The sequence below is a fragment of the Microtus oregoni genome, unplaced genomic scaffold (genome assembly GCF_018167655.1).
Source record: "Microtus oregoni isolate MIOR12 unplaced genomic scaffold, Mior012 000003F_ref0000135, whole genome shotgun sequence".
In the NCBI taxonomy this organism is placed as follows: domain Eukaryota; kingdom Metazoa; phylum Chordata; class Mammalia; order Rodentia; family Cricetidae; genus Microtus; species Microtus oregoni.
In genome coordinates this window covers 7,782,909-7,807,464 of record NW_024543062.1, presented here as the reverse complement: position 1 = coordinate 7,807,464, position 24,556 = coordinate 7,782,909, and the positions used below count along the sequence as shown (strand labels likewise).

The window sequence follows — 24,556 nt, the reverse complement described above, 5'->3', positions numbered from 1 at the left end:
GGGTCCCAGCAGCCTGCCTGCCCATGCTAGAAGGTCCCACACTCACTCTGCCCCGAGATCAATGCAGCAATAAAAGGTGATGCATAGACTCCAGGTAAGGCGCTCTCTGCCAGGACTGAGAGGCGGCAGTGCAGCGGACATGAGCGCTGGGCTGGAGCCCCTGAACCACGGCACACATTTCTCAAAAGCACAGAATTTTGAAAAGCGCTATCAATTTATTCAGTTCAATCCAGGGTAACTGCTAAAAACTCCACACACAGGGCAGGCTTTACCTACAGTGTCCTGCAGAAATAGTGGCACAGAGGAAGTCTTGGGCCCTCTGGGCTCCTGTAGCTTGTTCTCAGTAGACCTTTCCGGAAGACGCTAATCACAGTCTGCCTTTGAAGTTTCTTAAATGGAAATGCTTGGATTTTGGAGACTTTGTGGTCAAGCATACCGGGAGACTGTATGCCATGTTGGGAAGGGCCTTGGTGTGTCTGAGGGCACCGGTCCCTTGAGCATCAGGAAGGGCTGCATCTTGGACAGACGAAATTAGGGCAAGCCTGTGCAGGCCCCAGGGGCCCACTGTGGTTAGAGCAATGTCTGAAATCAGGTTATGCCTCCAGAAAGTGAACTGTCTCGCCTTCAGCCTGCGCTGCTGGCTTCTGCCAGTGTTCACACACAGACGGCTGTCCCCTGCCCCGGCACTGGAAGACTGAGAAGACGGGAAGGGACAGCATGAGGGACCACAGGAGATCTACACTGCCCTAGATCTGAGAGCACTGGATGCTCTCAGAAAGTGGGTGGGAAGGACGGGTCTAATGTCCACAGGAACCGCCTTTTTATTTTGTATGTGTATGTATGTACACACGTGGATGCCTGCAGAGGCCAGAGTTACAGGTAGTTGTGAGCTGCCCTATGTGGATGCTGGGAATTGAACTCTGGTCTACTCAGCTCCCCTCCCCCCCATACAAACTCTGACCAGCCCAGGCTGACCTTGACCTCATTATGACCTTGAACTCCCCATCGACCCTCCAGCCTGCATCTCCTGAATGCAGGGATTGCAGATGCATCCTGCCATGTTTGGTTTATGTGGCGCTAGATATGGGACCCAGGGCTTTGTTATGCCAGGCAAACAGACCACCCACTGAGCGACATCCTCAGCCTTCAACATGGTGGTCCAAGAGGTGCCCATTGGAGCTGCTCATTCCAAAAGATTATCCTGTCTTCCCTGCTGGGACTCTTGTGCCATCTTACAGTGACTCTAATAGTAAATTATTTTCCTTACTATACTTATTTGTGTGTAGTTCCGAGGATGGGGACTGAACTCAGGTCTCCAGGCTTGGTGGCAAGTGCCTTTACCCACTGAGCCATCGCGCCTGCCCATGACTAGCATTCTTCAGCAAAACAAATCAAACTAAGCTGCCCTTCCCAAAGACCCCAGGAAAGCAGAGGTCTAAGACCTCAAGGGTCTCAAGACCTGTCCGCAGAGGTGGAGGGTGTTGAAGGACACAGCTTTGAAAGACAGGACATGGTGTCCTAGTTCCCCAAAGATGTCACAGTTTACAAGGAAGATTCTCCGAGAGGCTCCCCCAGGCCCTCTGTGTGCGGAAGCCTATGCTCAACAGTGTGACCCATTTCCAGAAACCCCAGGCGGGTCTCCAGGCTCCCACAGCACCAAATATAGACTCCTTGCAGGAGCCCAGTCCGGGTGATGCTGCAGACGTGGGTAAACAGGGTGTCCCAGCAGTTCCCACGTAAGCTGGTGCTGTACCGCAGGACATGGACAACACCAGCTGGGTCACCAGATGCCTGCAGTGACAATGCCAAACTCATGCACAGCTGTGCAAACATGGGGGCAGGGACCTGCACTGAGAGTCCTGGCAGGGCCACAGCAGTGTTGAGTTCCCCTCTTCTCTGCAGTTAACCGGGCTATCATAAGGAATATCCACTTATGTTAGCCTGGAGCAGGCCCCCTGCCCCACCCACAGGCCAGACCAGGCTAACTGCTGTGCTGAAACAGGAAACCCCTTCAGTTTATCCTCTCAGTGTCTAGGGACCACAGGCAGCACAGTAGCTGAGCTGCCAGGTCTCTGAGATGCTGCTCACTGTGTTGACGGAGTCCACAGAGCTGGCCAGTTCAGACCCGTTCTGTGACTAGGAGGTGGGAGAGCCTGCTGTGTGTGGGGTGTGTCACCATCTCTGACCTCAGTGAGCCGCTGGTGGTGAACTCTAGGACATTTCTCCTCAACCTGCCAAGCCTCCCACACTGGGTCATCTATGTCTAGGCAACCTGGATTCCAATAACGGTATGTGTTACCCTTGTTGAGCTGTGCGTGCCCCAGGATCTGGACACCTCGTGATACTCTCCAGAACTGGAGGAAAGCACCAAGCTGAACCATACATAGATCAGTCACGGTTCCCCTGTGTGTCATTGCAAGCCATGTTACCCTGTGCCAGCCTTGGGCTCATCTCTGCTCTTTCCAGCAGCCTGTTCTTTATGTGTGTGTGTATGTATGCGTGTGCTCACATGTATGCACGTGCATGTCTTCTCACCATGTAGTAGAGAACCACGTCGAACCCCTGATCCTCCTTCCTCTACTTCCCTAAAGCTGGGATGACCACACCTGGCTATGTAGTGCTGGGGTGCAAACCCAGAGCTTCCTGCACACTAGGCAAGCTACTGACTGAACCCCAGTCCTCTAGCTGGCCTGCCAATCACAAGGCCCAGATGTCTGAGATTTGCTGTGACCTCTGGTGTGCTGGGACCCCTTTCCCAGGACAAGGTGTTTTCAGCTTGTCCCTGATCCAGGAAGTAAGTCCCCAGGGCCATGTGACCCTATTTCCTCCTCTGGCCTGTGTGATAGGATGGATGTATCCTCACCCCTTTAGACCCTCATGCATCTGAGGAGTACTGAAGAATCGGGGCAGCATCTGTGCAGTCTGCTCAGAAACCCCCACTGTGGCGCTTACGAAGTTGTGGTGGTTCTCATGAAGCCAGGGTTTGTCTGGCAGCCCCTTGGCTACTCCTGCCGGCGGCACGGTGGCTAACACCGCCTGAGGGTCACTCTCCTGCAAGCTGTGCCATCCTGGACAGTCCTCACACCACCTGCAGGCTCCTCTCGTGCCCATCCAGCTGCACCTTGAGCTTATGCAGCTCCTCGATCTCACGGTTGTGGCGCTCAGTCTTGTGCCGCACCAGCGAGCGGTAGAAGTGGATAGTGAAGACCACGAAGATGAGACCCACGGGTACCATGATGATGGTGGATACCAGCGCGGCCTGCCAGCCTGTGTGGCTGTGGGAGCCTGGCTGGCCCCTGGCATCCACAGGGAGGAACTTGATCCAGCAGAGTAGTACCACCTCAGCCAGGAAGAGCAGGATGCCCAGCACAGTTGAGAAGCCCCAGGCAAGCTCAATGTAGGGGTGCATGCGCTCGTGCGGTGACTCGCTGATGGAGTTGAGGTTGTGGATGTTGCTCACGGCTTCCACGTTGGGCAGGATGCATGTGCTGATGAGCAGAGCGAACAGGTGCACGGCCACCAGCACCGTGGTGCAGGCGCTGAAGGCGATGAGCAGGGGCTGCGGGTACTGGTACTGTGTCTCCAGTTGCACCTCCACCATGGCTACCTGTGGGCACAGTAGGGGTTGTGTCAGGTGGGCAGGGGTGTACCGCACCGTGGCCATCAGTGGGGGATAGTAGGTGCGCTGGGCATGCTAGACAAGGGTGCTGCTGAGACACGCCTTCAGCCCTTGGTGGGGGAGTCTGTCTGTTTTGTTGTTGTTTTTCTACACAGGGTTTCTCTGTATAGCCCTCACTATCCTGGAACTAGTTCAGTAGACCAGGCTAGCCTCAAACTCAGAGATCTGCCTGTCTCTGCCTCCCAAGTGCTGGAACTAAAAGCATGTGCCACCATCCCCTGCCCCCTATCCTGGAACTCACTCTGTAGACCAGGCTGGCCTCAGGCTCGTGCCATTATGCCTTGCTTTTAAAGAGCCACTTCTAAGTGAAAGACACACAAACACACGGGGACCAGAAGCCCCGGCTTTTTCTGGTGGCCGGGATCTGCAGTCATTCCTGCACACCCTCCATGTGCCTCCTGCTCACACTTCCCCGGCAGCCTGTAGCACCAACCCGGGGCACCACCGCTGTAGACTGCTCCAGGAAGGGTGTAGTTGGAATTCGGGCCTGCAAGAGGTTCAGGAAAGCAAACAAGTCAAAGAAGGAGCCTGGAAGGCAGAAGCTCAAGGGAGGCCTTCATGCTACCACCTGGACCTCCTTGATGATGACGGTGATAAGTGTGTGTGTGTGTGTGTGTGTGTGTGTGTGTGTGTGCGTGCATACGTGTGTACACCCCCTGGAGGTCAGGGGACTATGTCAGGGGTTGGTTCTCTCTCGCCACCTAGTTTAGAGGCGAGCTCTGTCATATTTCTGCCATGCCTGCCCCAGCACAGCCTGGGGGCGTCCAGTCAATTCACCTCTCTCTCCCTCCATCTTGCCATAGTGGAGCTGAGATTATAGACACACACCAGGGCACCTGGCTTTTTCACATGGGATGGATCTCAGGTGACCAGCCTTGTGCAGCTGTCTTCAAACTTTCTACAATCCTCCTGCCTCAGCCCTCTAAGGTTATAGAAGGCTGTCGGGCTATAGTCAAATGCCACCACATCCGTCTTGTAAAAAACAAGAAACACAGTGCTTGGATCTCTATGAGTTCAAGGCCAGCCTGGTCTACACAGTGACTCCAGGGCAGCCAAGGCTGCATGACAAGACCCTGTCTCAAATCAAACAAACAAATAAACAGGACCTGTTTCAGCCTCAGCCTTAGTCATCAGCTTCTCCCAGCTGCCCTGAAGTCTGAGCGACAGTTTGCTTTGATGGCGGTAGACTAAGGAAGCCCCCAGGCTCACAGCCCATCTTGGTGGTTTTTTTTCTTCTTTTCAAAAGTTTTTATTTAATTATGTAGTGTGTGTGCGCGTGTGTGCGTACATGTGTGTGCCACAACACACATGTGGAGATGAGAGGAAAATGTGCACAGGTAGTTTCTCTTCCTTCTACAATGTGGGTTCCAAGGACTGAACTCAGGCCATCAGACTTGGCAGCAAGTGTCTTTGCCTGCTGCCTGGACTCTGCTTTTGCAGAGTCTGAGTCTGGATGTTCTGGTTGGTTTTTTTTTATCCTTATTGGAGACAGCATTTCTCTGTAGCTTTGGGAGCCTGTCCTGCTGTCCTGGAACTCCCTCTGGCTGACCTTGAACTCACAGAGATTAAAGGCGTGCACTGCCACTACCACCTGGCCAGGGTTGTTTTCTACCTCCTGTGGGGCATTTTGTGGTGGGCTATATCAGCCCACTAGAGGAAACTCCCAGAAGAGGCGCAAAGGGCACCAGGAAAGTTCTTCAACATATCTACAATTTGCCTCTGGGAGCATCTACCAGTACTGGGGGAACTGCACAAACGCAGTAGAAATGAATTGTTACAATAAAGCACGGCAGCCGTGGCCACGCTAAGGTCACACGGTATCTGGGCCTGCCAGTGCACTCAAGACTACCGCCGTGAGGTCTAGACGGCCCTCCCGTCTCCAGAATGCAGTCTGATGCTTCACAGAACCTGTCTGGAAATCTCACAACTGGCTTCAGCTTTCGTTTGGGTGAGCGTTTCGTTGGGTGAGGTACTATAAATTCTTCCAAAGTTTGGGGAGCCAAATGCTCTAAAGGCCTGGGTCCAAAAATGACAGCTGCTGACAGGAGTGAGTTCCAAGCCTGGGCGGCACAGAGAAGGGGGCCATCTGTCTGGGGGCGTGGCTCGGGGGCACACTGCTTGCCTGGCAGCCATCCACAGCCCTGGGCTTCATCCTCAGCACCACACACACACACACACACACACACACACACACACACACACGGGAGGGGAGGCACTGGGGTGGATGGGGAAGAAAAGGAGCTGAGAGGTGTGTCCCTTTAGTCCAAACACTAGGGAGGCAGAGGTAGAGGATCTGAGCTGGAGGTCGGCCTGGACTACATAGTGAGTTCAATTCAAAGACAGCCCATCTACACAGTGAGGCCCTGTTTGAAAATAAAAAATAAAAAAGGAAATAGGCACATTAAATATTAAAGTCCTGTAAAATGTCTCAACTGTCCAAAACTGAAACAAACGAGAAGCAGGTGAGAAACTGCAGTTCTGCACAGCCGCGGGAGAACGCGTCCCAGCTTTAAGGGCAGCATCTGCTGTGGTGGCGCACGCCTTTAATCCCAGCGCTCAGGAGTCAGAGGCAGGTGGATCCCTGTGAACTCAGGGTCAGTCTGGTCTACACAGAGTTCCAAGATGGTCAGGGCCTTGAGCTCTCGCCCCTTCTGCTCCTGCCTGGCCAGTGCTGGGATGACGGAGTGGGACACCATTACCTGTGCGTGCTGGGCAGTGCTGGACCGCAGAGCTCCCCCCCCCCCACTGCCCTAGCTCTTTCTGACCATGACAGTTCCCTGTTCCTTGAAGACAGCTACAGCCAGGGGAGTCAGGGGGTACTTTTGGCCAAACTTTAAATTCAAGTCACACAAACTGATTCATCCTGAGTATCAGGAGAGGGGTGGATCCAGTTTGCCGCGTGGCCGTGGTGGTGCCTGGTATTGCTGCTGACCCTCGTCTTCTGCAGAGGCTCCCACAGCCTCGTTTGGGCCCCGTGTCTCTACATGAACTGTAACCAGCAGGCCCTGGGGAAGATGAAATGAGCTTCGGACCCAGCACAGTGATATAGACCTTTAAGCTGCAGCAATCAGGAAGCTGAGGAAGGATCATGAATTTGAGGCTATGCACTGGCACCACACCCGACAATGGCTGACTTTCCCTCCCTGCTGGTCACACTAGCACTGAATTCACCAGGTAGCTGAGGGGAGCTTGGAACTTCTGCTGCCTCTGCCTCCACCTGCTGAGGGCGGGGCTGGGGCTCTGCGCAAGCCAGGCAAGCACTGCACTGGCTGAGCTCCTCAGCACAATGACGTCACGGGGGCGGCACTGGGGAAGTAGCCAGTGCCAGAGCGGAGGTCCGCAGGCTCAAGGCTGCAGTCCTAGGGTCTGAGACGTGGCACGTCGCAGTGGTTAAAGGGTGTCTGCCCTGCTATCATGAGGACTTCTATTTGGGTCCCAACACCTATGTCAAAGCTAGACACAAAAAAGGAAAATCTGAATAGTGCCCTAGAGAACGACAAAAGGAAGGAAACAGAAAATAAAAAGGTCTACATTCGACCTCCAGTAACACACAAACATCACAGAAAAGGAAAAAGAGAAAAGCAGGAAAAAAAGCCCCGAGTATTGCTAGAGGTTATTGCTCAGAGGAGGGTGGCCTCTGCCCCACCCTGTGTGGTCTGGTCCTCTCCCACTGTGGCCCACTCACAGCCAAGTGAGTTCTTCCGCGCAGTGGCTTTCCACATAGGATGTTTACTTTATCCTGGTCTGCCAGTTCGGGAACAGAGGCTGTGGAGACAAGCTATTATTTGACTTAAGCACACAGCAGGGGTAATTCCCAGGGGTGCGGGGCAGATGTAACTCATCTTGTCCTGGGGCGACTCCAGAGATGGCAGCAGCCAGGAGCCAGGCTGGAAGCATTGCCGCATTGTCACCAGGGGGAGGCCACATTTGCCAGCATCTATAACTACAGTGGGGCTGGCCACCCGCCATAGTCCCCGAGTCTCTGCTCAAGCTCCTCAGATTCCCAAACTCCTGCGTGAGGCCTGAGATAGGGCCAACAAAACATAAAATTTCCCAGTAACCCTTACTCACCAAAGCTCTTTTGTTTGTTTATTTGTTTGTTTGTTTGCTTTCCGAGACAGGGTATAACAGCCCTGGCTGTCCTGGCACTCACTCTGTAGTCCAGGCTGGCCTCAAACTCACAGAGATCCTCCTGCCCCTGCCTCCTGAGTGCTGGGATTAAAGGCGTGCGACACCACTGCCTGACTCTGAGTCTACCTCTATAGTATGAGTTATTTTATTTGCTTTGTGTGTGTGTGTTCATGTGTGAGTGTGCACAAGTGTGCTCATAGGCATGTTTATGTGGACGTCACAAACTTCAGGATTTATTTCTCAGGTGCTTTCCACGCCTCTTTGTGTGTGTGTGCATGTGTGCATGGTGTGAGTGTATGCATGCTGATAGTTGTGTGTATGTGCACATGTGTGTGGGTGCTCATGCATGGGGAGGCAGGGGCAGCCCAGAGCTCTGCAGCATGGATGATCCTGCTAGTCAGCTTGCTCTGAGGATCTCCTCTGTGTCTGACTCCTGAGACTGGAATTACTGAAAGCCACCAGGCTCACCCCCATCCATGGGCTGCTGGGATCTGAACCCTTGTCCTCAAGCTTGTATTACAAATGCTGTCAACTGCTGAGCCATCTCCCAGGCTCTTTGGTGTGTGTGTGTGTGTGTGTGTGTGTGTGTGTGAGAGAGAGAGAGAGAGAGAGAGAGAGAGAGAGAGAGAGAGAGAGAGGGAGAGCAGGCACACATATGCTTGGAGGTCAGAAGACAACTTTCCCCTACTTGGATCTCTCCTTCCGCTGTGGGCTCTAGGGAATGAACTCAGGTTCTCATGTTTTCCTCCACTTTCATCGCAGAGCTGGGTTTCTATCACGGTTAGGAGAAGTGCTCCCTGGAGCACTGCGAGACCTCAGGAAACTCATTTGCTGGGACTATACTTGCCCAGCCCCCCACCCTTACACTCACCATGGCGAAGCCAGAGAGGAGGGCGGAGGTCCTGCTGGAGGCTTTCAGCTTGGCCCTGCTCAGGTACAGCTTCCTCCAGGACAGCGCCTGCACTGAATGGTGGTTGGAGGTGACCAGTTCCAGGTAGCTGCGCCGGACCCAGTCACGGTAATCCATGCCCTTGTGGCCCGGCTCAGGGCAGGCAGGGGTGGAGGGGTCCATGGGCACATTCAGCTCTGCACTCATGGTGGGAACCAGGCTGGAGGAGGGAAGACAGGTCATGTTAGAGCATCTGAGGTGGTTCTTGTGCAAAACCCAGAGTCTGAGGCCTTTTGTGGTTTTTGTTTTTTAAATATATATTACTACTTCTTATTCCAAGTGGGAAGGACCCACTTTTTTAAAAATGTATTTTTAATGTATTGTGCCCGCATGAGGGTGTCGGGTACCCCAGAACTAGAGTTACAGACAGTTGTGGGTTGCCATGTGGTACTATTTCCTATCTGTGTGTGCGAGCCTTTGTCAGTGTATGTGCACATGTGTGTGGTGCATGTGCCTGTACACGCGTGGAGCCAGCAGACAGCAGTGCCTGTCCTTCTCTAGCACTCTGCCTATTCTTTGGGGGTCTCTTTTTGAATTTAGGGGTCACCATCTCTCCGCAAAGTTGGAATTCAGCAAGCGCCAGTGTTCCTTCTGGTTCTGCCCTCCTCAGACAGACACAGGATACATGGTTACAGACATAGAGAGGATGCCCAGCGTGTCAGGCTGATGTGGGGACATGGCCTCCATTCCTCACGGCTGAGCACCAAGCATTCTTAATGGCTGGAACCTCTCACCAGCCCCAGACTTTGTTTAAGATTTATTTGTTAGCTTGGCGGTGGTGTCACAAACCTTTAATCCCAGCACTGGGGAGGCAGAGGCAGACGGATGGCAGAGTTTGAGGCCAGCCTGGGCTACAGAGTGAGTTCCAGGACAGCCAGGGCTACACAGAGACCCCTGCCTCAAAAAGCCAAAACCAACCAAGCAACAAACAAACAAAAAAACCTGTTTTCTTCATTTTATTTATATGAGTGTTTTCTTTCAGGCATGTGTGTGTACACACATGTGCCTGGTGCCAGCGGAGGACACTGGAGCCACAGACCTGGAGAAACAGATGACTGTGAGACATGTGTGGCGGGGGCACTGAATGGTCCTCAGGACAAGCAGGAAAAGCTCTGAATCCCTGAGCCCTCTCTCCAGACCCTGGTCTAAATGCTTTCACTATATTTTAATTTGTGATTGTGTCACGAACACAAACATTCACCTGACACAGCATGCATCTGAAGGCCAGAGGACAGCATGTAGGAGTTGGTTCTCTCCTTCCACCACGTGGCTCTCTGGGACCAAACCTCAGTCGTCACAATTGCCAGCATCTTGCTAGCCCTGCAAAGAGCCAAAATCTCAATTCTCTGATGTGGGTTCCCCTCTGTATGATGTGAATACCATTGGTGAATAAAGAAGCTGCTTTGGACCTATAGCAGCACAGAACTTAGCTAGGTGGGGAAAACTAAACTGAATGCTGGGAGAAAGGGCGGAGTCAGAGAGAAGTTACGTGGCCCTGCCGAAGATAGATGCCAGAACTTTTCCTGGTAAGCCACAGCCATGTGGCGATACACAAATTAATGGAGATGGGTTAAATTAAGATATAAGTGTTAGCCAATAAGAAGCTAGAGCTAATGGGCCAAGTAGTGTTTTAAATAATATAGTTTCTCTGTGATAATTTTGGGGTTGAGCAGCCAGAAACCGCGGCCTTTCAACAACAAACTGGCACTCCAACGTGTGCTATTTAAATCCACATAAAACCTGAGAGGGCTTGGAAAAGAATTCTAGACACTAAAAAACAAAGTTTAGCTGAATTTATTTTCCTGAATGGGCTTTGCTAGGTGGCGGCACACTGCAGCTCCTTTACAAGAGGTTTTCCTGATTCAGTGGTAGCAGAAAAAGTCACAGTTTTGAAATGCTGGCTTTCTGGGCTGTGCTGCCAGCACAAACTCTGACTCTTTCTGGAGGTCTGGCTATGGAGCATTTAAATGGGGTTTATGAAGAGAGTGCTACAACTTGCTTAATGGCAACATAGACTGGCTGTGTGCCTAAAACTGGGGCTGTGAGCATGGCTCTCAGAGGGAGCAAACAGCTCCGCCATGCTGGACTGGGTGGGGCAAGCAGACAGTGCCATATTTCCTCTAGCAATGGTGCCACTTAAGTTCATAAGAAGGGCTTAGCATTTTAAGAAGCACTTCTGGTCAGAAAATAATTACAAATGCACAATAAAGACAAATTCAGATGGAAAAGACCTCTAAATGGGTCACAGTGTTGGATAAATGTACATAGGCTTGGGAGAGAGAAGAAAAAGAGTATAAATAGTTATAAAAAGGAGTAAATGGTTTAAAAAAAGGTAAAGTCTTTAAAGAGACAGAGTACAGACAGACATAAAGGAATAAATATAATAAAATAAATATTAAAAAGTAAAAACAAGCCACGTAAAAATGGTAAATTCACAGAGAGTCTGGATTATGTACACTATTGTATTTTCTTTTTCTTTCTTTTTTTTTTTTTTTTACTGTGAAGGAGCTGAGTACAGAGAGACATTTCATTATATGGCTGCTAAGCTAAACCAGCATGTATATTCTAAAGGTATCATGACTTCCAAAATTGGGTCTAAGGTTCTGCTTTTGTTTCCACAGAAGATGAGAACCTGTAGAATCCTTCCAGACTAATGTAGTTTGATGGTCCAAGAGCCCCCCCCCCAGAAGATCACTGTGAACACCCCCAAAAATACTACGCCCAATAAACAGTAGGAAGTAGTTTAGAGAGAACTATGCCCAGATTCCCTAAATGATTGTTTATAATTATTTTTTACATTTATAGGAGGATATGATATAGATATGAATAATTTGCATTGGTACAGATTTGGTTTATTGATACAAATTTATGGTAAATTCTGTTATACTGTGTATATGTATTGCTGGTCTTGATTAATAAATCATGTTTGTGTAGCTCATTTAAAAATGTAATGTATAATTAAGAAATATAGGTTAATAGTTATCTATAATAGTCAAGCCTGTAGTCATGTTAGATTTTCTAGATGTACAGAGATGTATTTCAGATGGATAAGGATTCTTCAAATCTTTCAAAGACTACAGAATATGGCATTTAAAATGTCTTAAGAATTTAGAACTTTTCGTGACAGTGAGATACATCTGCTCCTGGGAGCACCAACTACTTCAAGAGGAAAATGGGCATCGAAGAGGCTCTTCATGGAGTTTGCTAGCCATTTGGGCAACAAACTGCTCTTGCCTGAACTACCTAACTGGACATGAAGAACCCGCAGAGAGATGACTGCTGAACTTGCCTAAAGGCGAGATGATCCTGTGGAGTCCCTGCTTCATGAAAGAGTCTGCTAGACATCCTACAGGACATAGAAGAAGTGACTGACAAACTGTCAATATAGGCAGAACTGTCTTTGATATTTCCTGCTTCATGGAAAAGTCTGCGGATACTATGGGCCTGAAAGCTGAAGATGGATCCCCAAAGGTACAGAAGAACCTTGGGTGACTGTCCAGGCAGCGAGATGTCTCTGTCAATTCTAGAGTTTTGGAAGTTATTTACAATGCACTTCCTGTTTACTTAGGTAATATTATATCCTTCTGGAGTCTTTGATGGAGTTGAAGAATTTATAATTATAATTATAGTTTTACTTAGTTATGATAAATAATAAAATAGATATAAATATTCTAACTGTAATTCTTGCTTGGTAACTGTTTTGTTATATGTAATCTTACTGTTAAAATTAAAACCTTCCTTTTTATTTAAACAGAAAAGGGGAGGTGATGTGAGATTCCCCTTTGTATACTGTGAATACCATTGATTAATAAAGAAATTGCTTTGGATCTATAGCAAGGCAGAACTTAGCTAAGCAGGGGAAAAACTAAACTGAATACTGGGAGGAAGAAAGCGGGGTTTAGAAGAAGCCAGGGAGCTACTGCCAGAAACAGACTTGCTGAAACCTTGCTGGTAGGCCACAACCTTGTGGTGATGTACAGATTAAAGGAGATAGGTTAAATTAATATGTAAGAGTTAGCCAATAAGAAGCTAGAGCTAATGGGCCAAGCAGTAATTCAATTAATATAGTTTCTGTGTGGTTATTTGGGGGCAGAGCTGCAGGAACAAACAAGCGGCCTCCTACAACAATACTTTTGAGACAGTGATGAGGCAAAGATGATATGATCCTCTGCTTCCACCACCAACCAATCAAAGGCCTGCGTGCCATCGCTCTGTTAGACAGCATCAAGCAGGAAACCCAGGGCCTCTGGTGTGTCAGGTGGACACCTACCAACTGAGCTGCATCACCAGCACCTGTATACCAAACCCTAGCCAGGTGTGGGGGTGCACACCTTTAGTCCCAGCACTTAGGAGGCAGAGGCAGGAGGATCTCTGAGTTTAAGGATAACCTGGTCTACAGAGTGAGTTCCAGGACAGCCAGGACCACATAAAAAAAACTCTCACGAAACAAAACAAAAAACCTCAAACCTGCAATGTGTGCATATGTGTGTGTTTGTGTATTTGTTAGCATGTGCAAACCTATAATGTGTACATATGTGTGTGTTTGTGTATTTGTTAGCATGTGCAGAAGTGAATGAGCATGATAACATATGTACAGAAGCCAGAGTTTACACTGGGAGTCTACAATCACTCTTTGGCAATCCTCCTGCCTCTGCCTCCCCAGCACGGGGTTTACAGGTACATCTGCCTGCACAGCTTTACATGGGTGGACTAGACTCAGGCCTTCATGCTTGATGAACATGGCAAACACTTTATGACTGAGCCGTGTCCCCAGCCCTGTGTTGTTTTGAGATAATGACTCACTATAAGCTGGCCTCAGACTCATGACCCTGTCTCAGCATCTTGAGTGTTGGAATTCTAGGCCTACACCACTTAGCTTGGCTTCCAAGTCCAAAGGCAGAGGCATGGGGTCTAAAGGTAGCTTGGGTTTGGGGCCCTGGACTCTAAGGGAGTCTGCAAGATAGAACACAGGGCCCTCTGCAGAGAAGGGGGTTAGCACGCAATGCCAGGCACCTCCATGGCCATGCTGCTGCTCTGTGAAGTTGGATCCACCTCGCTCCTGACACTCAGGACAGAGTGTATTTGTGTGACTAGAATTTAAAGTTTGGCAGAAAGTACCCACTGACTCCCCTGACTGCTGCTGTCTTCAAGGAATGGGGAACTGTCACACTGAGAGCGAGCTAGGGGTCGGCAGTGGGGAAGGGGCTCAGTGGTAGAGTGCTGCTGCCTGGAGTGTGCATCGCTTACTGGTAGATTCTACACAAATACTCTACCCCTAAGCTATGCCTTTGTCCTCACTGGGGCACTCTAGGTACAAGTTCAACGACTGCCACACCCCAGCCCCTCACTGGGGAATTCTAGGCAGGGGCTCCACCACTGAGCCACACCCCAGCCCCTCACTGGGGGATTCTAGGAAGGAGCTCTACCACTGAGCCACACCCCAGCCCCTCACTGGGGAATTCTAGGCAGGGGCTCTACCACTGAGCCACACCCCAGCCCCTCACTGGGGGATTCTAGGCAGGAGCTCTACCACTGAGCCACACCCCAGCCCCTCACTGGGGGATTCTAGGCAGGGGCTCTACCATTGAGCCACACCCCAGCCCCTCACTGGGGGATTCTAGGGAGGAGCTCTACCACTGAGCCACACCCCAGCCCCTCACTGGGGGATTCTAGGCAGGTGCTTTAGCTCTGGGCCACACCCCCGCCCCTCACTGAGGGGTTCTAGGCAGCATGAGTTAAAGTTTCTGCTCAAACTCTCCCCACTACTTCCCTCGTTTGCTAGCACGTGCATCTGTGTATCGTGTGCATACATGGTGCCCATGGAGGCCAGAAGAGGCCAGATGGCCAGGAGCTGCAATATGGGTGTTGAAAGTCAACCCAAGTCCTCTGGAAGAGCAGCCAGTGCTCTTTACTGAACCATCTCTCCAGCCCCTTCTGCTCTTTTTTACTTTTTGTTTTAAACCTTTTATTTTGAGACAGTTTTGATAAGTTACTCAGGTTGATCCTCCTGCCTCAACTTCTGTGACACATGAATTGCAGGCCTGTCTACCAGACCCAGCTACTTGCTGGATGCTTGAACACAATGTCCCTGAAGGCCCAAAGCTGTTTGCAATGTGAGGGTGTGGTATTTCTCGGCAGTTACTAGCTTCTCAAATCTAATCTTAAACATGGTAAGTCACCTCCAAAATCTATAGCGACTTTCTAAATTGAGTCACACCCAGGCTGCAAGAGAAGCCTTTATTAGCAAAAGGAAAAAATGAGAGTGGGTTGAGGCAGAAAGATATAAAGTTGATGGCCATGCTATGAGCTATGGTTGTGTGTGTGTGTGTGTGTGTGTGTGTGTATGTGTATGTGTGTGGCTACAGGAGGACATCAGGTGTTGTCCTTTACTGTTTTCTACTTTGAGACAGGCTCTCATGTTCCCAGCCACCCCTGCTGCTGCCCTGCAGTCTGGGATCACAGACAGATGCGCATGTCCAGCTTTTACCCAGGCCCTGGGTATCTGAACTCAGGTCCTCTTGCTTTCGTAGCAAGTGCTCTTATTACCTGAACCATCTCTTTAGCTTCTGAACTGGACTGCATGGGAGACCCTGTATCAAAGTGACAGCGTGAGGGCCAGAGAGACAGCTGTGCAGCCTTGCCACCAACCCTGATGACGTGAGTTTGACCGCTGGAACCTACACTGTGGGAGGAGAGAACAGACTCTCACAACTGTCCTCTGACCTCCGCACGCGCACTGTGGAGTGGAGTGCATTTTACACGCACACAAAGCAGACACGTGAAAGAGCTGTGTTTTAAGAGGAGCCCGGCCAGGGCTACATAGTGAGGCCCTGTCTCACTGTACAAAGGGAAGGAGGGGTGGAAGAAAAGGGAGTGGGAGAGAGAGGATCCATCAACTGACATCAGTATGCTTTATTTTAAGGCACGGTCTTTCTATGTTGTGTCCCAGTTGTCCTGAAACTCACTATGTAGACCAGGCTAGCTCCAAACTCACAGGGATCCACCTGCCTCTGTCTCCCAGGTGCTGGAATTAAGGGTGTGCACCCCCACACCGCACGCTTTAAAGAGACACACAGATCAAAGATCTCTGGGCTCCTAGTGGACTTTGGGTCTGGCGATGGCGTGGAATGAAGCTCAGGGGTGATGTGTTAAGATGTATGACTCGGGCCAGAGACGGCGCAGTGGTTAAGAGCACATAACTGTTCTTCCTGAAGACCTGAGTGTGACCCCCCAGCACCCACAACAGGCGGCTTACAACTGCCTGTAAATCCAGGGGAATCTAATCTCTGTGGGCACTTGTATTCATGTGCACACCCCCCACATACACAATTAAAAAAAACAAAAATCAATCTTCAAAAAAGATGTCCCCACTGTTTAACTGAGCATTGGCATCCAGTCCCTTTCGCTCAGGGTGGCCTGCGGCAGCACACTCCGGGTGGATCCAGCTGGGTAATCTCTTTGGAACAAGCCCGAGGGCAAAGGCACCTTGCAGCTGGCTTGGCATCAGACAATAACTCCTGTGTTCAGAGCTCCCAGGCCCCAGGAAAAGCCTACCTAAGGCTTAGAGCACAGGCAGGTGGGCTGTGGCGCAGGCCTGTCATCCCCGCCACTGTGCCACCACTGTGGAGGCTGAGTCAGGAGGCGTGAGAACTTCAAGCCAGTGTGGGCTGCAGGGTGAGGTTGTGCGTGTGTGTGTGTGTGTGTGTGCGCGCGCGTGCGTGCGTGTGCGTGCATGCATGTATGTGAGGGAGGGAGGGAAGGAGAGGGGGGCAGGAAGAGAAAGAACACACACCAGTGAGATGGCTCGGTGGGGAAAGGTGCTTGTCACCAAGCCCAGGACCAGAGTTCCATCCCTGGGGCCCTCACAGTGGAAGGAGAGAGCTGACTCCCGCTGACTCCCGCAATTGTCTTCGGATCCTGACAGGGGCACTGTGGCATACACCAAAATAAGTAAAATGCAATTTAAAAGTAAGAAAACAGTGAGACACACAAACACACACACACACACACAGAGAGAGAGAGAGAGAGAGAGAGAGAGAGAGAGAGAGAGAGAGAGAGAAACAAAATATCAGACATCAGGGCACGGGGTGCTTGTGAGGATTAGCAGTGAAGGAAGAACCTCTTCATGTCACTCCCTAAGAGGACCAAAAGGGAAGACAGGAGGTGGTAAGGGTCCTTTGTTTTGCCTTCCTCCTTGTTCTAATGCAAACTGAAGATCCTCAGCTATTATTGGCCAACCAAAGGGTCCCCAGGGAACAGATCTGTGGTCCCTCTAGGGAACAGCCAGTGGCAACAATATCTTCACTTGTTTTTGTGCATGTGTGTAGGAGACTCTCTCTGGCTAGCCTAGCCTAGCCTAGACCTTGCTATGTAGACCACAAGGTCTGCCATCTCTGTCCCTGAGTGCCACCACACCTGGCCTCCGGGTCTGTTTATAGGAATGACAACTTGAGGACTATGGTCACATGTCACCACACTTGCAGCTAGCAGCACCGGGGATAATTACCTCCTCAAGGATGCTTCCTCCCTGGGAGGAGATTCAGACAAATATTTCTCACCACTCCATGGGTTAGGTCCAATGACTGAACATGTCACAGTTTGGAAACGAGCATGAACTCCCCCCCACCACATAACACAGAATGAAGCCTGAAGTCTGGAGAAAACAGTAGAGTTGTGAAAAGCAATCCTCACTCCCCAAGACCCCATGGGTACTCACACAACTGTTGTTACACATCAAAGACGAAAGAGGGCCAGAGGGCCTGAGGGCTAGCTTAGAGGTGAAGCACCTGCTGGCATCCCCCAGTGAGGGGTTGGGGTGTGGCTCAATGGTAGAGCCCCTGCCTAGAATCCCCCAGTGAGGGGCTGGGGTGTGGCTCAATGGTAGAGCCCCTGCCTAGAATCCCCCAGTGAGGGGCTGGAGTGTGGCCCAATGGTAGAGCCCCTGCCTAGAATCCCCCAGTGAGGGGCTGGGGTGTGGCTCAGTGTAGAGCACCTGCCTAGAATCCCCCAGTGAGGGGCTGGGGTGTGGCTCAGTGGTAGAGCCCCTGCCTAGAATCCCCCAGTGAGGGGCTGGGGTGTGGCTCAGTGGTAAAAGGACTACCTAGCTTTAGGCTGAATCTCCAGCATGGTAGAAAACTGGGTGGGATGGCGGTGCACACCTGAAATCCCAGCACTGGGAAGGCGAGGCAGGGAAATTAGTAGTTCAAGGCCATCTTCTGCTATAAAGTCAAACCCAGTCTGAGCTGTAGGAGACCCTTTCTCAAAATAAAAAACAAAGCAAAACAAAACTCAAACAAACAAAAATTGTGGGGAACCAAGGAAGCCTTGCGTGGATGTGTAGGGAGGTGATGAAGTCCTGAGCAAACACATTGTATTGACAAGGGCCAAGGCCTCAGACCCATGGGAACTGGCAGAGCCTTCCTCTAGGTGAGTTCAGAGGCAACGCCTTCCTCTGGACCAAGCAGGTGTTTATAAATGATTGACCAGTGTGCAAAGCCTGGCAACTGCAGCTTCCTCCTCCAGGAGGGCTGCAGCCTGGGAGGGGCCGTGACCCCAATCCTTTGACACCTTTGGTAGGGTGCAGTGTCAGAGGACTCGGAGGTTGAGGTAAGGGACAGAGATACACATGGCTGCACTCACAGAGACATCCTCTCCTTGTGCTATACAAAATAAACTCACTGAGGACCAGGCTGTTGTATATCAGAGTGAGCATGGCCTGCCTGATCCCAGCTTTTCTGTACCTGGATCTGTGTGTTCCCTCGTCATTCCCTTGTTGCTCCAGTCAGGTTTCCAGGACCAACCCATGCAGGATGGGGTGAAAAAACCAAACAAAAACCCCACAAGAGAATGAATCTCTATCTTCAAAGAACTCATGCCCCAAAGGGGAGCCAGATAAGCGGGAAACACTCTTATCCAGTTAGCTACTTGCTTCAGCGGTTGGGGGTAGGGGGGCTGAAGGGCTGTCTGTCTGTCACATGCATACCACATTAGGGCATACAGACATGGGTAGAGAGGCAATGTAGCATAGACAGACCATTTGGACACTGGAGGTAGAAGCATATACGACTCTTGCAGAAGACCAGACTTAACTTCCCAGTACTCAAGTCAGACAGCTTACAACTGCCCCTTAAGTCTAGCTCCAGGAGGTTTGATGCCCTCTAGGGGCCTCCACAGGCACCTGCACTCATGTGCACATACCCCCCCCCAAGACACACATATATAAGCAAAAACAAAAATAAAATCTCAAGCAAACAAAAAACAAAAGCTGGCCCTCAATCCAAGACAAGATGTTGCTCACATGGAGGGTTCTGAGAGGCAAGAAAATGAAGTCAACTTTAGGAATGCTACCCTTCTCCAGAAGGTGGGCAGGAAGACTGGTTGAAAGACAAGGAGACAGAAGACTCTTGGGGCCTGGGGCAGCAGCCTGGAGCTAGGTGCAGACACAAGAGTAGGGCTATTGTGGACTTTCTCAAGCAATGCTAGGACCTGGGAGCATGTTGGGAGATGGCTTGTGGAGGGGCTGGAGAGCTGGCTCAGCCATCAAGAGCACTGGCTGCCCTTCCCGAGGACCCAGGTTCGAGTCCCGGCACCATTTAGCAGTTCATCACCATCTGTGACTCCAGTTCCAGGGGCTCAAAGGACGGAAAGGATTCATGACATAAAGAAGATGGCTACCCAGGGGAACCACAAATGAGGAAGGCCCCCGGGGCTCCAGTCTGAGAGCGTGGCTGAGCTAGGCTATGCAGAGAGTCCCAGAGTGGTTGGGGTGGGCATGAAGAGCTGCGTGCCTCTGAGTCTTGAGATAGGCCTGCAGGTCCAACGAGCCACCCTCCACTGTGATTAGTCCAGAGGTTCAAATCCATTTTACTTTCTTTTCCCTTTCCTTTCCTTTTTTTTTTCTTTCTGAGATAGGGTCTTATGTAGCCCAGGTTGGCCACCAACCCAAAACATAACCAAGGATAGCCTTGAACTCTGGATGCTCCCAGCTCCAAGTGCTGCAATTACATGCCTGGCTTACATGGTGCTGGGGACTGGACCCAGGGCTTCCTGCATGCTAGCCAAATATTCTGCTAACTGAGCCACATCTGCAGCCCCCACCTGGCCCCTTTCTACTGCTGGTTTTGTTCTGAGGCAGGGTCTTGCTGTGTAGTCCAGGCTGACTTGGAACTTGGGACTGTCCCGCTCCATCTCCCGAGTACTGGATTTATAGGTATTTGCCATCAGCCCCTCCTCAAGCCTATTCCTTATACTCCTAGGACCTATCTTGGTTCAACCCCTGCCCCAGGGGGAGGAACAGAGTCTGGCCCACTACACACTCCATGCTCAGGCTGGAGGGGGAGTGCTGAGACAAGATGGAGCCCACGTCTGTCAGACAGCATCAGCTCTAAGAATTGCTAGGCAAACTGAACCTTTTTTTTTTTTTTAAATAAAGAGCAGAAGATGAGGTCTTGTAGGGGAAAAAAAAAACATAAACCAGCGAGACTGCTAGATAAGCCGTTCTCTTGTCTTGTCGGGTTTGTTTTAAGCAGTCCAGGCAGCAGGTTATGGAGTCTGCTTGTTTTAACTTCCTCTAAATATCTGGGGCACGGGAAATGTCTCTTGTCACCCACGCACAGGAGAGGTGCAGCGGCCAGCCAGAATCAGCCACCTGCATTCCTGTCCCTTACTTTAGGGAATTCCCTGCAACTGCAGGGACTGGGAATCAGCTGGCAGCCCCAAGCTCTGAGTCCTCTGACATGGCACCCTACGAAGGGTATCAAGGGATTGGGGTCACGGGGCCACCACTCTGCCCTTCGGTCATTCTGTCCCTTTCTCTCCATCCCATGCCTGCCCACGAAGAAGCTCCGTCTCCTCCACGTTCAGTGTCCCTAATCCAATTCCTCTCCGCGCCCCCTAGCTGGGAGGGAACATACTCCTGTCCTCTTCAGACCCTTCCGAGACAAAAGGATGAACGTTCCCACCCTCACCCCAAGCACTTACCCTGGCTCCCCAGCCCTCAGTACTTGGCTCCAGCTCCCAGCTCCCGCTTGTGGCTGGCGTCTGAGTCTCCGCAGGCCGGCTGGCCCCGTGGCCAGGCCAGGGCGGAGGATTGGCCCCCCTCCCTCTTTCCGCCCGCAGCCGCTGCCTAGGCAACGTTGCGCCGCCGCCGTCATGTGACCGATCCGTGGGTCCCGCCGCGGACCATGTGACCTGAGAACTGGGTGGGGACCTACCTCTCGTCCAAGATCTATGGGGTCCTCGCCCCAGCAATCATCCCCGTGGGACCCAGGTGGGTGGATCTGAGCGTGGGAGAGCGCCACTCCTAGCAGAGTATCACTAGGGGATGCCCAGCATCTGTTGTTGGCAGCATGGAGAGGTGGGGACAGGGCGAGAGCACTGCAGAGTGGCAAGAGGGGTGCAACGAAGGCTCAGCTCGGCGACATCCTGGTTTATCCAGGTTGTGCAGTGACACCATGCACAGAGAGCTACTGTGGTCACCCCTGTGGCTCTGGGTTCCAGCAAGACCGTGAGAACCATACAGTATCCCTGGAAGGCACATGCACTATTCTAAGCTCAGGCAGGCACTGTGTGGATGGTAGAGAAGGGTCGTTTGGATGCTGCGGTAGGGCACGCCCTTCCACGCCCTGCTGCAGCTCCCCTCCCTCCCACCCCCCCCCACCCCCCCTTTGCTGGTGAAGTCTGGGGTTTTACAACCGAGAAACTCAAACAGAAACGGTCTCAGCAGGAAGTGCACAGTAGGTAACTGAGAAACAAGAAGAGATCGCATCAGCGCCGCAGTGGGTGCTCCGTGGCCCCTCAGAGTGCTTCCTATTTGCCTGGTAGGCTGCTGCTGCGCGCTCTACATAGGACTTTTCCATCTGCCGCAATAGCACTGGACTGTGACACATTTACCCAGAGGAACGAAAAATTCCACTCATGTCCAAGTTTCCTGACTACTGAGAGAGTTGAGAGGTTGTTGACATCAGTTTCCAACTCGAGTCCCTGAGCCCAGGCACTTAGGACGGGAAAACCGATGCCTCCCTCCTGGTGGCACGCCACCGCATGCCCTCTGCTACTGCCCCAGCTCCGCTTGTTTTTCTCAAGGCAACTGCCAGGCGACTTGCAGACCTGAAGTTGGAGCAAATGAAAACAGGAAGGAGACATATGGTAAGCTCCAGCCATTGCATCATGGATGACATTCTTTTGACAAGGGGTTTTTGCTCATTGTGGTTGTTGGGAACCCTGGCTTTGGAGTAGGGCTTTTCAGTGCCAGGCAGCAGGGCTCCTCCACCGCCAACACAATCATCTGGCATGCCTGGGCAAAACTGAAATGTAAGCGCTGTAATTACCAGTCCTCCTAGGAGCCATTCTGCTAACCAAACACGGGCAACAGCCCTTAAAGTTGTTTGGTTTACTTTGTCCACCGAATGAAGGAAGCCACGCTGTCATTATGAAAGGAGAGCCCAGCCCCTGGCAGTTGAAGGGTTCCCCATTTCAGGGTCCCCGGGGAGCTGATGGAGGTTACACAGAAGGAAGAGGGTTCAGGTCCGGATGCAGGGGCTCTTCTCAGGGCGTTGCATTGCTATCTGGGCTGTCTGCAAACTGTCGGTTTGTCTTGGCAAGTTACTTCCTTTACTTAAAAAAAAAATTTAATTACATTTTGTTTATTTAGGGGTGGTGGTGTGCGCCATGAGGCACACGTGGAGGTCAGAGGACAGCTGTGGGAATCAGTTCTCTCCTTTTACATTTGAACTCAGGGGTCAGGCTTGTCAGCTAGTGCTGTTTACCCACTGAGTCATCCTGCTGGCTCCTATACTTTTTCTAAAGCCTTAGCCAGCCTGTCTTTGAACACCGATTCTTGGACACATACAATGAAGGTATACAGCATATTCTCTCTCAATCAATGAATCCTGTTCCTTGCTTTTCTATGAATCCTAGGTCTTGTCACACAGCATGGTCTCAGCGTTTGTGTGACCAGCACTGGCCCCTCTCTCTGTCCCCTGCACTCATAGCCTACCTGATGTGTCCCACTATCACAGTCTACTGGAAAAATTTACTACCAAACATCCTAATATAGTGGTCAGACTTCTGCATTTTAGGAAAACGCCTGGGGCTACATTATAAAGACAAGCTGTTTATTCCGGTTTACACTTGTGGAGACAGAGGCTCTAGCAGCATGGTGGGAGCCCCCTGGACTGCCTCATGTGGTAGAGGTGTGTACCCATCACACCACACGGTGGTCTCTCTTCTCCTCATAAAGCCACCAGGGTTCAACTGCAGTGACCCCACACTAATGACCCAATCACTTCCCAAAGGCCCCACCCCTGAACACAGGTAGTTAAGTTCCCGCCCTCATAACGCTATTAGGATTTGGGAGGTTAGACTGCTTAGATGGCGGGGGGGGGGGCAGCAAATCATACTACCTACTCTGACCTTTCTTACTCACTTTACAGTCCCACCAACCCCCTTCCTGGGTCTTCCTAAGACCCATCCTTCTGCCTTCCCTCCTGGTTAGAGACGGTCCAGCCTTCTCCCCAGCAGGTCCTTCAGAATGAGAAGGTATCTCAGTGGTATCACTTGGGGTTTTTGTTTTTTGAGACAGGCTCTCTCATGTAGCCCAGGCTAGCCTCAAACTTGCTATGTAGTTAAAGTATTTGATTTTGAATGCCTCACCTTCTACCCTTCTACTTCTCAAGGGTCAGGCATATAGGCGTGCCCTGCCACCACTGATGGAACCCCGGGCTTCAAGTAGGCATTCTACCAAATAAATCACCCCTAAGATCGTTATTGTTCTCGCCTATTTTTTTTTTTTTGGTTTTTCGAGACAGGGTTTCTCTGTGGTTTTGGAGCCTGTCCTGGAACTAGCTCTTGTAGACCAGGCTGGTCTCGAACTCACAGAGATCCGCCTGCCTCTGCCTCCCGAGTGCTGGGATTAAAGGCCTGCGCCACCACCGCCCGGCTCGCCTATTTTTTTTTTTAAGACAAGGTTTCTCTGTGTAACAGTCCTGGCTGTCCTGAACTCACTCTGTCACAGAGATCCACCTGCCTCTGCCTCCCAAGTGCTGGGATTAAAGGTGTGTGCCACCACCGCCCAGCTTTAAATTTTTTTTAATTTTATGCATATGGTGCTCTATCTGCATGTAAACCTGTATGTCAGAAGAGGACATCAAATCCCATTATAGATGGCTGTGAGTCACCAGGTGGTTGCTAGGAACTGAACTCAGGACTTCTGGAAGAACAGTCAGTGCTCTTAACCACTGAGCCATCTCTCCAGCCTTGGATTTATTTTTAATTTTGTGTGTGTTCTCTCCCTCTCTCATGCGCATGTGTGAGGGTGCCTGAAGAGGAAGTTGGATCCCTGGAGCCGGAGTTGCAGGTGGCTGGTTGTGAGCTGCCTGATGTGGTGCGAGGACTCAAACGCCAGCCTCTATAAGGGCAGCAACTGCTCACAGCCACTGAGCCGTCTCTCCAGTCCCTGTGAGACCCACTTTATATCATTCTGGACTCTTGTCCTCCCCAGCCTCCCCAGTGCCTCTGTCCCTGGACTCCCCCAATTGCCCTGCCCCTAAGTCAGGACGCTGACCCCTCTGGGGGCATCACTGCCAGGGCCTTCTCCTAACCTCCTTCCAGTCCACATTCCATGGTGAAAGATCCCCTTGAGAGGCCCTCGAAGCCCCCAGCATCCGGTCTCCACCATACCCCAGCCTCTCACTGGCTCTGGAATTCAGGGTTGAACACTTGCTTGGCTTTCAGTAAACATTTACTACAGTGTATGGAACGAGGAAGCTGAAAAGGGCCTCTCTGGACTCCCTCCAGGC

General features: G+C 51.1%; 1 protein-coding gene across 4 annotated transcripts in view; it reads right to left on the bottom strand.

The window, feature by feature from the left end:
* Window positions 1–201: 201 nt before the first annotated feature.
* Window positions 202–24,556, bottom strand: part of Orai2 (ORAI calcium release-activated calcium modulator 2) — a 39,704-nt gene continuing 15,349 nt past the window's right edge. The window contains exons 1-4 of one of the 4 annotated variants that reach the window (XM_041648058.1): window positions 20,739–20,858; window positions 9,961–10,079; window positions 8,682–8,919; window positions 202–3,607 (exon numbers count right to left, since the gene is read on the bottom strand). In XM_041648058.1, the coding sequence (XP_041503992.1) occupies window positions 3,080–3,607; window positions 8,682–8,906 (753 nt within the window). In that variant the 5' untranslated portion in view covers window positions 8,907–8,919; window positions 9,961–10,079; window positions 20,739–20,858 and the 3' untranslated portion in view covers window positions 202–3,079. Of the gene's footprint in view, window positions 3,608–8,681; window positions 8,920–9,960; window positions 10,080–16,551; window positions 16,575–20,738; window positions 20,879–24,556 lie in introns of those variants that run through there. The other 3 variants (XM_041648061.1, XM_041648060.1, XM_041648059.1) reach the window with 3 other exon arrangements.